We start from the raw sequence: 14,043 nt of genomic DNA on the forward strand, positions 1-14,043 counted from the left end.
AGCATGTGGGTGGCGTGAGCCTGGGAGGATGCAAGGGCCAGGCCACACGGGGCTTGAAGGTCAAGATAAAAACCTTGGACTCAGTCCCATGCAGATGGACAGCATTTGTGAGTTTTAATCTGGAGGTAGGTGTGGGGGTGATAAGAGACTCACTGTGACAGGGGGGAAACTGAGGCTGGAGAGAAGGCTCATCCTCCTGGCTGACTTTTATTGAAACCGTACCATGTGCTTATCCTTTTTCATATATTATCTCATATAACCACTTTCCCATTTCCAAATGAGGAAACAGGCCCAGAAAGCACCGTGTCGCACAGCTGGGAAGTGGCCAGGATGGGACTCACACCCTGGTCCCTTCTGAACAGGCTCCTTCTGATGTGCCCCTGCCACTGACCCCTGTCTGTGCCCTGCCCTTTGCAGACAACCGCTGCATGGACAGAAGGTTCCTCCCAGCCAAGTCCAAGCAGCTCATCGCTCTGGCCAGCTTCCCAGGTGCCGGCAACACGTGGGCTCGCCACCTCATCGAGCTGGCCACCGGCTTCTACACCGGCAGCTACTACTTCGACGGTTCTCTCTACAACAAAGGTGAGGAGGCGGAGAGGAACAGGGAATGGGGGCAGGAGCTTGGGAAAGACGCCCTGGGAGGGCATAGGAATACCCCTTCCTGAGCACCTACTATGTGCTGTTCAGCTCACCCGGGCATGTTTATCGAGACCTACTGTGTGCTTGGTACTTTCCCTTCACTTACATCCCACAAACATTTCCTGAGTATCATGTCCTGGGTACCTCACCTGCTTCCATCAACATTACACACTTATCAAGCACCTACTATATGCCTGGGACCTTCCCTCCATTTAAGTCATTCCTTCAGCACTTACTGTATGCTGGGCACCTCATACAGGAAACTGAATCCCAAAGAGATGACACGATGTCCCAGATCACTCATTGAGTTGGAAACACAGCCAGTATCTTGAAGGTCTAGTATTGATACATTAGCATTCTAACTGGCTTTGAAGAGCCCATCCAAATGCCTTAACTCTCATGGGCATGGGAGGCCAAGATGGAGAAGAGCACAGTCTTGGGCGGCAGGATGGCTTAGCTTTGAACCTTAGCTCTGCCTCTCACTAGCTCTGTAACTTGGGCAAGTTATTTGCTCTCCCTGGGACTGTTTCATCATCTATCAAATAAAACCCGCAAAGGATTATTGAAAGGATCAGTTGTCTACTACATGAAAAGGGCTCAGAGCAGTGTCCAGCACGGAGTCGGTGCTATAGAAGCATCCTCCAGCTACCCAGAACGTCTTTCAGTTCCTCAGCTTTTGAAATGAGCACCTGATCAGGTCCCTCCTTCCTTTTGCTTAATTCCTTTTAAAGGCTGTGTAATCTTTCTGGTCCAGTACTAAAACTCTTCATCACAACCCCCTCTTGCCCTCTGCTCTCCTGTACCAGTCGCTCATGTGCGACACGTTTCTTCCCACCCACCACAGGACCTTTGCACCTGCTGTTCCCACCACCTTTCCCTCCTCACTTGGGATGGTAAATTCTTCCTCGTCCTTCAGTTCTCAGCCTAAGCACCTCTTCTCCCAGGAAGTCTTTCTGGATGCTGCCTGACTAGCTCAGTGATCTTGGCCAGGCTGGCTGGGCTGCTCAGCTGCAGACTGCAGGTTGGACCCATGTCTGTTCCATGGGTCTCTCACCATCCAGGACCAACAGACTTCCAAGGCATGTCCTTCTCAGTGACAGCAGAAACACACAAGAGTGGACAGAAACGTGATGCATCCTGAGACTTTGGCAGAGACCCATTTCCGCCCTCAATCTGCTGGCCAAAGCAAGTCATACGGCCGTGCCCAGCATCAGTGGGGTGGAGATGTAGACTCCACCCAAAGAGGAATCCTCCAGCACATCACGGTCAGGCCACTCTCGTGGCACGTAGGCATGATTACTCCTCTTCTGTAGCTCTCACCACGGCAGTGACTTTACATTCATTTATGTCACTATTCAAATTATCTGGCTCTCAAAAACTAAGACCCATGGATGTTTTTGTAAATCATTTTCTCCCTGCCCAGTGCCTGGCATGTAGTAGGTGCTCTATAAGTACGTGAGTAAATGAATGAGTGGACAAATGAACATCTGACGATTCCTGAACGGGTCCAGGAGGGGGTGGGGTGGACCTCTTGTGTCCCTCAGCTCAGTGCCACGTTCCCTAACCCCCTGGTTGTGGGAAGGGTTTAAAGGTGAGCGGGACCACTGGCGCAGCGGGAGGACCATCTGCATCAAGACGCACGAGAGTGGCCAGAAGGAGATCGAGGCCTTCGACGCGGCCATCCTGCTCATCCGCAACCCCTACAAGGCCCTCATGGCAGAGTTCAACCGCAAGTATGGCGGACACATCGGCTTTGCTGCCCATGCCCATTGGAAGGGCAAAGGTACTGCTTTGGAGTGGGGGGGGGGCACTTAGGTGCAGAGGGCAGTGCGAGGGGCTGGTGCTGTCTCCTGCCAGGAATCCAGGAGTGTGTAAGTGTCCAGGTCCTGCTTACAGATGAGCAGGTATGCTTTGCACATCCCACCATACCCACCAGCATCACCCTCTGTGAGCCAGGTTGTTATCATGGCACAGTGGTTAAGGGCATGGGCTCTGGACCAAGACTCCCTGAGTTCAGATCCCAACTCCACCACTTCCTAGAAAAGCTCCTTCACCTCCATGAGCTTAGATTGTCCTGTTTATAAAGTGGAGGTAATAAAAATCCAAGAATTTAACCCTTTAAAAACACTCAGTGGACCCTCGTGTTCAAGAGCCCTTTCCTGGGATCTCTATCCAGCCCAAGGTCAGTGGCTGAGTGGCCATGAGGTCACCTATGAGCTCCTAAGATCATCATTCTATGAACCCTCTCAACTACTCTAGACTGGAAAACTCAGAGAGGTTAAGTGACTTGCCCCAGGTATAGCTGGGAAGTGACAGTGTCAGTCTCCGAGCAGTAAACTTCATTAAGATGATCTGAGTTTGATGTTCACCTCTGGTGCTTAGTAGATTCCAGAATGGAAGAATGTCTCAGTACAGAGCAGCGGCCCACAGTAGTGGGGAGAGCTCCGAAGTCAGACCCAACCTCCTCAAAATCCCATGACAGTTATCACCCATATCTCCATTACCATAATGGAAGTCACCTCCATGCGTGACCAGAATGTCAGCAACACCCCAAGGTGAGAGACAGCCTGCTAGCTGATGCCTGGGTTAGGTCAACACAGTTAACCCTGTGTTATGGATGGGGCAAGCTAGTTTCAGGAGGTGAAGGCACTTTTCCAGGAAGTGGTGGGGCAGGGGTTTGAACCCAGGGAGTCTTGCTCCTGAGCCCATGCCCTTAACCACTGAGCTATGATAATGAGTTAGACGGAACGTCAGTGGCTAAAAAGCCCCCCGCTCAGAGCTCCTGATGCCGAGTAAGTACTCTGTGAACGTGAGCCCTGCCGACCTCATCCAGCTTCAAGGAACCAAGCTGCTGCAGCCTCTAGGCCCAGGGGTGCTTCCCACTCCTCCAAACCCTCCCCCTGGCCCCCAGCTGCTCCACGCTCCAGCCCCTCCCCAGAGAGAACCAGAGCAGGCAGGACGACGTTAACTCAGCCAATCACATTCTCAGCACTGATGTCATTGATGAAAACCCTTGGGCCTGCCTGACCAACTGTGCCCTGGGTTCCCAGTTTGCTCAAGGGACCTGTCTGTCCCTTCCCCTGCTTCACCCCCTCTCTCAGTGAGGGGGTGGAAGCTTGGACAGGTGATGACGTTTGTTCCCAGGGGTAAAGAGACCTCTGAATTATTTATTTGTAGAACAGTCAAAAATGACCACTGTTTGGAGCCAGGCTGAGAAGTCTGCAGGTGCCAACGGCAGGACCCTGTCCCGGGAGCAGATGCTCTGCTTGTCAAGCTGCAAAGGACCTGGGAGATCGCTGAACCCAGGCGCCCTCAGCCCCAGCAGCACATCAGAATCCCAGGATGTGGGGAAGTCCCAGTGCCCAGGCTGCACCCCAGACGATTACTGGAGTGGAGCCTGGGCACTGGTATTTTTTAAAGCAGTGTGCAGGCAGGCCTGAGAACCACAGATTGATTCTCTATTAATGGGGAAAATGAGACCCAAGAGAGGCAGGGCCTGCCAGAGTCACTCGGGCACATAATGGCGGGACTAGAGTCCAGCTCTCCACCTCCCAGGCATCCTGCTGCCCCAAGTAAAAAGGGAGGGAATTCACTGGGGAAGCTCATATGGGACCAGGCACTTAGCGATAATTGTCTCATTTAAATCTTCTAATTACCCGAGGAGGTAAGAAGGGCTGCCACAATCACCGGTAGCAGAAAACCATCCCAGGAAGGGAGCGAGTCATGTGGTGGAGGCCCCAGGAGTTGAGCGAGCTGAGATCCAAACCCAGGCACTAGCTACCAGGCTGTCTCTCACCTTGGGGTGTTGCTGACATTCTGGTACATTCAGAGGCTCCCCCCTCTTGGCATAACCCCTCGTCTCAGGTTTAGGCAATTTCCTAATTCCCAGGAGCCACCTTGCCTCTTCCTTATTCAAGACAGTTGGGGGCTTTAAAACCAAAGATAAGGGAGGTGTCAGGACAGGCTGAGCCCAGAGGCTGCAGGGGATGGGAAAGAGGAGATTTCAGGACACACACCTCCTATTGGGGGCCTGGGGCCCCCTCATTAGTCTGGGTTGGGAGGGACCTTCTCCCAATGCTTCCTCCCAGGCCTGACCCAGGTCTTCAAGTGCTCTGCCTGAGAGCCTTCCCCAAAGAACCCCATGCCCACGGACCCCACCCACCCATTCCTCTCATTTGCATTAACATCTGACCCTGTAGGCACTTGAGTTTGAGACCCTTGCCTGCTCCAGCAGCGTCAGTATCACTTGGGAATTAGTTTGAAATGCAGATTCTCAGGTCCCACCTCAGGCTTACTGGATCAGAATTCTCATTTTAACAAGATTCCTTCCAGAAGCTTCTTGTGAGCTTTCAAATTTGAGAATCACTGCTTTAGGACACCCTTGGCCTGGAATGTGAGGGTTACTCCCACCTAAGAGCAAAGGTCACTCACCCGTGTCCCCCTCCCAGTTATAGCTGGGTCGAGGCTCGTGTCACCACCACCCACCCCCGGCTTTTGGTTCCATAACATTGATTTTATGATATCCCTGGAGTGGGCCCAAAGCAAAGTTTTATGTGATACTATTACACAAAGTGAATTGTCCTGGATCTGTTTAATGAAACAGAGACCGTGTTTAATGATTCCGTGGAGAATTAAATACAGTTAAGCTATTAATCAGACCCCGGTTCCTCCCTTTGACAAGAAGATGAAGCAGAGAGTGGCCAGCCCGTGTCCCGCCGGGCCCTTGTGGGGGACAGTTCCGGCAGAACCAGCACTCATTACCAGTGGTCCATGGCATAGTGTGCCTTTATTGCCCAATTTGAAGGCAGCCATCAATTACCGGGAATCCTGAGCTAAATGAGGGCTTTTGTTTTTCATTTTTGTTCTTCTTTGTTCCAGAGAAGTCATTCAGAAGCTTCAAGTGAGGGATCTTTGCTCTAGGAAGGGGTGGGGAGGGGGCAAGTATCTGCTGCCCCAAAATGATGGGCCACTTGGGGCATCTCAGAGATGCTGGGGACCAACATGAAGAATAATTGTAGCCAACATTTATCCAGCTCCTCCTATGCCCCAGCCCTGGTGCCAGGGTCTGCAAATCTTATTCCATTCCATCTGTATGGTGTGTCTAGGATGGAGGTCTTAGCACAGTTGCCATTGTGCTGATGGGTAAACTGAGGCTCAAGGAGACCTCCTGACGTCCCCAAGGTCACACAGCCAATATGGAGAGGAGCTGGGTTTTGAACCCTGGCAGTCTTACTCCAAAGTCTTCTGTGAACAGACCCGTGTCTTAGATGACACCTGAAGGTGAGGTAAGCAGATGTAGACTAGGATCTGGGGCGAGAATAGTGCTGGCGATGGTCAGATCAGGTGCTCTTAAAGGGTTTGCCAGGAGGGCGGGAGCCAGGCTCAGTCTGGGATAGACGTGGGTTCAAATCCTGCCCTGGACACCCACTGTGTGGCCATGGGCAGGTGGCTTCACATCTCTGAGCCTCCTTTGTTACCGTGTGTAAAATGGAGCTAGAGTAATTCCTACTCTCCAGGCTTCTTGTGAGCACTGCATGAGGTATTGTGTGCAAAGTGCCCAGCACAGTCCTGGCACACAGTAGGTGCTCAGGCAACGTACATTCCCACCCCAGGGAAGTTTGCAGTCACAGGGATGCCATGTCGTCTCCCCCCAGCCTGTGTCCAAGGCCAGGGGCACCATCTGGGGGATCCAGGCCATTGTGCAGACAGGCCCTTCGTTTTTCTTGAGAACCACCCTCCAGGGACCTCTTGAGATGGTCACAAGTAGCTAAGCCTGGAAGTCCATCCAGATCTGTGTGTTACTGGGTGACCGAGTGCCTTCTCCATCCATCTGGGTTTCTGCCATGGGAGCGGCAATTGTCCTGAATCACCAGGGATGCTGTGAGATGACTCAGGAATGGGGAAATTCTTTCTCAAAAAATAAAGCAGAGTATACACATGCTAGATTTTTTCCTAATCACACAGATACATCTGGTCTTATAACAGTACGGGCCCAATTAGCTAGATACATTGTAAATAATCTATCTGAAGGATAAAAAATATCTTTGTCATCAGCATAAATATTTCCCAAGCGGCTGTGGTGTTCCAGGGGGTCACTGGGGGAGCAGGGGCCTCACCACAGATTCTGATGTGCTCTGCAAAGAAAGAGGAGCCCTTTATCACATCACAACTCGGCGGGCGGGAATTTCAATTTAGTTCAACAACCATTTATTAAGCCCCTGCTGGGTGTAAGGCAGTGGGAGGGAGTGGGGGTGAGGCTGCTGGTGCCTAGGAAAGATGGGGGCCTGGAATCAGGCAGGCCTGGTCTGGATGATGCTTCCCGGCTGTGTGACCTTGGGCAAATTACTTCACGTCTCTGAGCCTCCGTTTCCTCACTGGTGACAAATGAACAGTAGTCTTTTCCTTTCAGGGTAGTTACTATGATTAAATGAGATGAGGGGTATCCATCATCCAGCAAAGGATGAGGATTTAGTTATTAAGAACCAGCTGGGCTCCCCAACCCAGCTTGGGAGGCTCACTGAGCCTCGTTCAGTAAACATATCCCTCTGGAGGGTGCAGGGTGGTGCTGCCCCTGTGAGAAGCAGGGGGTATGGCTTCAGGGTTCCGGAGTACAGGCCCCATGATTCTCCAGCTGGGGCTCAGAATTGAGGCTGCAAATCCCTCTCTCTGTTCCCAACATCCTCCACCACCCCCCTCCTGGGTTCCCCTTTATCAGAATTTCAACAGCTCCTGGGGCTGGCTGGCTGGCTCTCTCTCTGAGGTCTTCTCCAGGGCTCTCCGGTGAATTTCCCACATTCTGTTGTAGCCCGTCTCTTGAGTCAGGGGATCCCAAACACACACTCCCAATCTTGGTGACAATTCATCCTGCCCTTTTACCATTGCAAGGGAACAAACAGCACAAAGAAACAGTGTGTGATACTTCAATAAAAAGCAAAGAAAGAGAGATAGGATAGAAAGGTGTCAAAATGACAATGTAAATAATCTGATTTAAACTGCCCTCAGCCCAGAGGAGGTACCTGCCTGAGCCTGGGGAGTCAGGGAAGATGACATCTCACCTGAGAACAGAATAATCACAGTAATAATAATAGCCAACGTTTACTGAGCACCTACTGGGTACAGGGCACCATGCTAAAATTTTTGTATGCTTTTTCCACTTCTCTGTACAAAGGCCCTATTACTATCCTGTGAGAAGATACTGTTACTACACAGGATAACTGTTCCTACACAGGATAACTCGGTAGTTAAAAGCCCAGACTTTGATGCCAGACTGTTTGGTTTCAAATCCTGGCTCTGCCAGTTATTAGCTGCGCTGCGTGACCTTGGGCAAGTTACTTAACCTCTCTGTGCCTGAGTTCCCCCTTCTGTAAATGAAGAAAACGATGATGCCTGCCTCACGGTGTTCTTGTGAGGAATAAGTGAATTGATAGCTCTATTAGTATATTTATTACACTCTATATTAAGATCAATATATATTAAAATATAAAAATAGAGTAACAAGGATTTATATATAAGTCTGTGCCTGGCATGCAGTAAGCACCAGACAAATGTCATTCTCCCCAGAGAGAAGGAGGGGCTAAGATGATTCCAGGCAGAAGCAGCAGCCCTGAGGTGGGAGGAGGGAGGCGAGTTTGGCGATCTAAGGGTTAGCGGTGGTGGCGCTGTTGTGAATCGCCAGCACCATCTGACCTGCGTCCTCCCTCTGATTTGGGCCTCCTTGCTCTGTCCACAGAGTGGCCAGAGTTCGTAAGGAACTACGCCCCGTGGTGGGCCACGCACACGCTGGACTGGCTCAAGTTCGGCAAGAAGGTGCTGGTGGTACACTTTGAGGATCTGAAGCAGGACCTCTTCGTCCAGCTGGGCCGGATGGTCGGCCTGCTGGGTGTGGCTGTCAGGGAGGACCGACTGCTGTGTGTGGAGAGCCAGAAGGACGGCAACTTCAAGCGCTCGGGGCTCCGGAAGCTGGAGTACGACCCCTACACGGCGGACATGCAGAAGACCATCTCTGCCTACATCAAGACGGTGGATGCGGCCCTTAAAGGGAGGAACCTCACGGGCGTTCCCGAGGACTACTACCCCAGATGATGGGTCGGAGCGGGGCGGGGAGCTGGCAGTCCAGACCAAGCAGGCCCTGGGGACTCCAGACCCCTGGGGGCCCACACCCATCAGTCCCCTCTTCGATTGGGGGACAATCCCCTTGGCTGCTATTGGCCTTCGATGAGTTTCCTGCATGACAAAGGAGGCTCAAGCGAAGAGATTGTGCGGGCGCTCCCCACCTACTCACACCGCGCCCCCAGGGATGGAGGGGGCAACTGGTTTAGGGAGCTCTAGCCACATGGACCCTTCTCTGTCTCCCGTGTCCCTGTGCCCACCACGCTGGGCTCCACTTGTGGGAAGGAGGGCTCATGGGTGTCCCAGAGACAAGGGTGCCCCACCGCAGGTGTTGAGGACCCTGGTGCAAGAGCTAAAGAGAATGACATGGGAAAATGTGGCCCCAGACTCTCCTCCGTGCCGAGCTGAGTGCTCAAGGCTTCCCCGTCTCTGCCCCACCCAGGAAGCACTGGCGCCAGGGCTTATCCTGGCCACTTCTGTTTGAAGAAAGATTGCTGGGAAGTTTCTCTGCGGCCTTAGGTTTCTGACATGCTGGGTGGGTCAGGGGAGCAATGGTGCTCAGAGCAGGTTAACTGGGGCCACCGCGTGGGGTCACTGACATGCCAACCCGCCCCCCCCCCCACCAGGTCACAGCACTCCTGAGAAACGACCTGGTTCCTGTGCACCTCGAGGGCTGGAATTCTTCCCTTTCCTCCCCAGCTGTATCCAGGTGGTGACCCACTTCCAGGGTCCTCAGGCACCAACCATTATGTCACCAGGATGGCCACAAGCCACGTGCAGAATCTGAGTGAGGATGAGAGCTCTGGTAACACACCTCTCCACCGTGGGGTCCCACACGTTGATGTGACACTGCCCTTCTGACCCCTACCAATAGGTCCCTTGCTATCCAGGAGAGGCAACAAGAGGGCTCCAAATCAGGTGGAACCGTGACCGCAAGAGACCCCACTACCTTCCCAGACCGTAGACCTCCCTTTGCTCATAGTCCAACGGGGCCAGCTTCTCTTCGGGGTTGAAGGAATGGGGTGAATGGGATGGTTGTTCATGTCCATACAAACGCTGCTCTTTTGACGCTGAGACATCAAACCAAAGGAATCCCGAGGACCTAAATCACTGATCATCTGTCTCGGAAAGCATTGAGATCCAGGATCCCATCTTTCCCCCCACCTTGGGTACCGGTGGTTTCGCATCCAGCCCACATTTGTGCACCTACACCATCCCCCCACCATGTAGGTGCAAAAGCCATAGGTCACAGCTCTTTGCTATTCTGTCCGGAGCAGCCCCCCCAAGCAGCCACCTCTGAAGCCTTGGGGTGCAGATAAATGCTCCTTCCCAGATAGCCGAGAGACCATGGAGAAGGCGAGTGTAAAGAGAGATATTTTTTTAAGAGGAATATGACTAATACATTCCACCCCTTGGAACGTGGCCATGCAAAGAGAAGGGCCAGAGGACTGGACCTGTAGTTCTCTTCCCTGAGCCCCTCATCTGTAGGATTCAGGCCACCCCGGGGCCCAGCCAGGGGGCCCTGAATGTATTTTGTACCGTGTTTCTTTCCCCCAGGCAAATTTCTAGTCGTCTTTCACGAAGCAGTTGGAGGGCTTGGCCTCCGCTCCCTCTTAGAGGTCAGCTCTCTCTGGGAGACTCTGGGTCCAAGACCTGGGCCAGTTCTTTGCTGGTGGTCACCTCAGGCCACCAGCCTCTGTCTGAAGATTCCTCAGGTCAACACCATCATTAAAAACAAGTTTTGTTGATAATTCTACCACGTGATAGAGTGTCGTGTAAGGCAAGGTCACAAATGGGATGTTTTTCTGGTGTGTGTGTGTGTGTGTGTGTGTGTGTGTGTGTGTAAGAGACAGAGACAGAGAATGTTCTGGGAGCATCATTGCTTTGGTGTCTGTGCAACTCTAACTGCCTGTGAAGAACTGTGTGTCTTGGTGTGTGACATTGTCTCTGCCTCTGTGTTCAACTGCCCTTCTGTGTGGTGACGCTGCACCCCCCAAGCTGGTGTGATGACCGCCCAGTGTCTGATGTGTCTGTGTGCCCTCTCCAAAAAGTGCCACCCAAACCCTGGCACTTGAGGAGGAAGGAAAGCTTTGCATTCCAGTGGTCCCCAGGGCAGGGGACATGCCTGGCCTGGAAGCCGGGACACGTAGGCTCTCATCCTGCTGTCACCTCCGGTACATTGTGACTCCAGAACTCAAGGAGAACAAACAGGGCCCAGCATCTGCTGATGGCTGGGATTTCCTCCTGATTTCTCCAGGAACCCCGGAGGCTGCTGCAAACATATTCCTGGTAGACAATGTGGGTGGGAGAAAAGGATGGGGAGGCAAAGGGGATGGTGGGGGGCAAGGTCCTACAGGGACCCAGCTCCTCCTAGAGGCTTTCTTCCCTTCCCCCCATCTCTCTTGCATTGGTTTGTTTTCTGGCCATCCCCACCCCTGTCACTGTTTTTCTTTACACTGCCTCCTGCTCTCAATTTCTCTCTTTGTGGTCTCTTTTATTTCTTCCAGCTGCTCGTTAAACCTCTTTTCTTTCTTGTCTTTCTCCTCTCTCTCTCCCTACCCCCATCCCTGAATCTCTCTCTCTCTTTCATCATAATCTTTCTTGATTTCTGCTTCTCTTTGTGCAAGCATCTCTCTCCCTGTCTCTCTCTTAATCTCTGTCTCTCTGCCTGTCTCTTGCTCCCTCTCTCCCTTCCTCCCCACCCCTGTTGTCCTCTCCCGCCTCCTCCTCCTCATCTTCCTGGAGAGTGGGGGCGACTCAGTGGGATCCAGACCCAGTGAGACAAATGCTACCCAGGCCGGTAACCAAGGAAGTGGTTTCCTTAGCAACAGAATCTGCAGGCACGCGCTCCACTGCCCCATCCCTTAGCTATTACAGTAAGTACTGAGAGGGCGGGGGGCAAGCCTGGAGATGGGGCAGTCGGTATAGACGCTGCTGTATTGGTCCTCTTGAGAGGGGACAGCGGTCAGAGACCAGCTCAATGCCTGGCACTTTGGGGACATTCAAAAAAAATAGAGGGGCTGTGGGGTCAGAGAGAGGCAGAGAGAGTGGAGACAGCTGGGGAAGGAGTCCACAGGACCTGGTGACAGGCTGGATTCGGGGAAGGGGAGGTGACCAGGAAGGCAAAGAGGCACCGAGATTCTGTCTGTGCATCTCCAGAAGGAGGTCCTTTGACTGAGATGGAGAACAGGGGGCAGAGGAGCAGGTGGGGGTGGGGGGGATGGTAAACTGACATAGCTCCCTGTCCCCAAGAGTTCACCATCTAGTTGGGGTGATGTTGTGGGAGGGAAGGTGGCAACAGACACAGAAATATCTCACTCAATTCTCCCTACAAATTGGCAACAAGGAGCCCAGGAGAAAAAAGCACAGCCCCGAGGGTGTTGACAGACTCAGGGACGGTAAGTACTTTGATCGTGTGGCCCAAAAGTTGGTGGTGACACTTGGATTCGAAGGATCCAGAACCTGTCCCGAAGATGGAAGACAGAAGAGGCTAGAATATAAAAAGACAGGCAGAGAAGGAGACAGGAAGAGAGGGAAAACAGAGGAAGAGAGAGATTTAAATCATCAATCTGGCACTTTTTCCTACTGGGAAAACAAAAATATGTTCAGTTTTAGAGAAATGACAAAGGGGGAGGGAGGAAACAAAAGCACCCTACAGGATGATAGCTTTTGCAGCTATAAATTACTATCCCCAAAGAAAACACCTGTCAAGATGCATTCGCTCCCAGGGAGATGGATCGTGTCCCTGGTCTAGGTTGATATTTAAACGACTCAGAGTGGGTTACGGGGGTGAAGGGCAGAAAGTTGATCAATGTAACATGAAAACCTCACTCTGCTTTTCCCCAAATGCAATAAAGCATGCAGGCGAGGAGAGCTGTAAATCTGGATGATAATAATATCCGTCCCCGCAAAACCAACATGTTTATTTATCACGTTTGCACATTTACTATTTCCCCTCAAATTTACAGTCTGCAATCTGCCGGCGTGCAGGGGGAGAAGCATGGAAATGAGAACAAACTGGCAGAACATCAAGAAGGGAAGAAATGATGACATATTTATGCCCTCTGTCCACTCGCCCCCCGACCCCCACCCCGTTTGTCTTAAATCCACTTTCAAACCAAGGTGGTGATTTATCCGAGCAGTACCATGCACCTCTATTTCAGGCCTCTGACAGCTAATTGAAATGAAGTCATTATAGAATGGAATGTGTCGCAACAAAATGATTTTTGTGTATTCTGGAGTCATTTGCTAAACAATTATGGGGAGTGAACAGTCCTTCAGAAGTGAGAGAGAGGGTCGATCTTAGGGGGGACAAGACTTGTGTGTGTCCTAATGTCGGGGTTGAGAGGGAGCAGGAAGCAACTTAGAGGCCAGATTCTCTTCCAAGACCTGAGTTATGCACCCAACCCATAGTCAGAGTTCCCTGGGCTTCCAAAACGTGGAATGCCCACGCCTTATCCTAGACTTTCTGGATCAGATTTCCCAAAAGATGGAGTCCAGGTGTGGATGCGAAGGATCTGGTGGGCTTGCTGGGAGGCAAAGTTGTATTTACAATTGCCTTGTTGATAATTACTGGCTCCGATCTAGGTGCTTCTATGGTAGAAGCATTCAAAGGGTCGCTGTTATCATCCCTACATCCATGGCTTTTCACGCATCATGATCTACGTATCCCTAGAACTAGCACAGTGCTTGGCACACAGCAGGTGTGACCGAAATGCTTGTTGATTTTCTGAATGAGTGTATCAAGGACTATTAAAGGATATTCAGAGAAAAACCACAAGTCATCAGCCAAAGCAGGCCCTTAGCTGCCCTGAATTTTCTCTCCAGTAATACTGAATTGTTTTTCTATTCTCTCACCCCCAGCCTGAGCCCCTAAAGCCGATGGTGTGGTGCAGCCCACTTACACTAGCTCTCAAAAGCCCATTGTGCACATCTCTTCTCAAATTCACATTCAGTGACATCACATCGGTAGCTTGAAACTGGCCATGGTGAGAATATTTACACCATGGAAATTGGCAACTGCTACAAATCAGGTGAGTGGTTTTTTTGTTTTGTTTGGAGAGCCAGTTGTTAAGTATCTGCCAGCACACCACTGCCCAAAGCACACAGGCACACATGTGCTATTTCTAGTCTTCCATGCCTTTATTCATGCTGCCCCCTCTACCTGGAAAGCCTCCTTAAGACTCAGCTCAGCATCTTCCTCCTCCAGGCAGCTTCCCCTGATCACAAAGACCAAATTCAACTCCTCTAACAACTCTGGACGTGGCCATTGTTGTGATCTCTTCAGTAATCTGG

At 51.7% G+C, this 14,043-nt stretch overlaps 1 protein-coding gene across 5 annotated transcripts in view; it reads left to right on the forward strand.

The window, feature by feature from the left end:
* Positions 1-10,499, forward strand: part of WSCD2 (WSC domain containing 2) — a 246,209-nt gene extending 235,710 nt beyond the window's left edge. For all 5 annotated transcript variants that reach the window (XM_082417490.1, XM_082417492.1, XM_082417489.1 and 2 more), the window contains 3 exons: positions 418-582; positions 2,222-2,422; positions 8,369-10,499. In XM_082417490.1, coding sequence (XP_082273616.1) covers positions 418-582; positions 2,222-2,422; positions 8,369-8,721 — 719 coding nt within the window. In that variant the 3' untranslated portion in view covers positions 8,722-10,499. The remainder of the gene's footprint in view (positions 1-417; positions 583-2,221; positions 2,423-8,368) is intronic.
* Positions 10,500-14,043: the final 3,544 nt, after the last annotated feature.

This window comes from Balaenoptera physalus (assembly GCF_965194825.1).
Source record: "Balaenoptera physalus genome assembly, chromosome: 12".
In the NCBI taxonomy this organism is placed as follows: domain Eukaryota; kingdom Metazoa; phylum Chordata; class Mammalia; order Artiodactyla; family Balaenopteridae; genus Balaenoptera; species Balaenoptera physalus.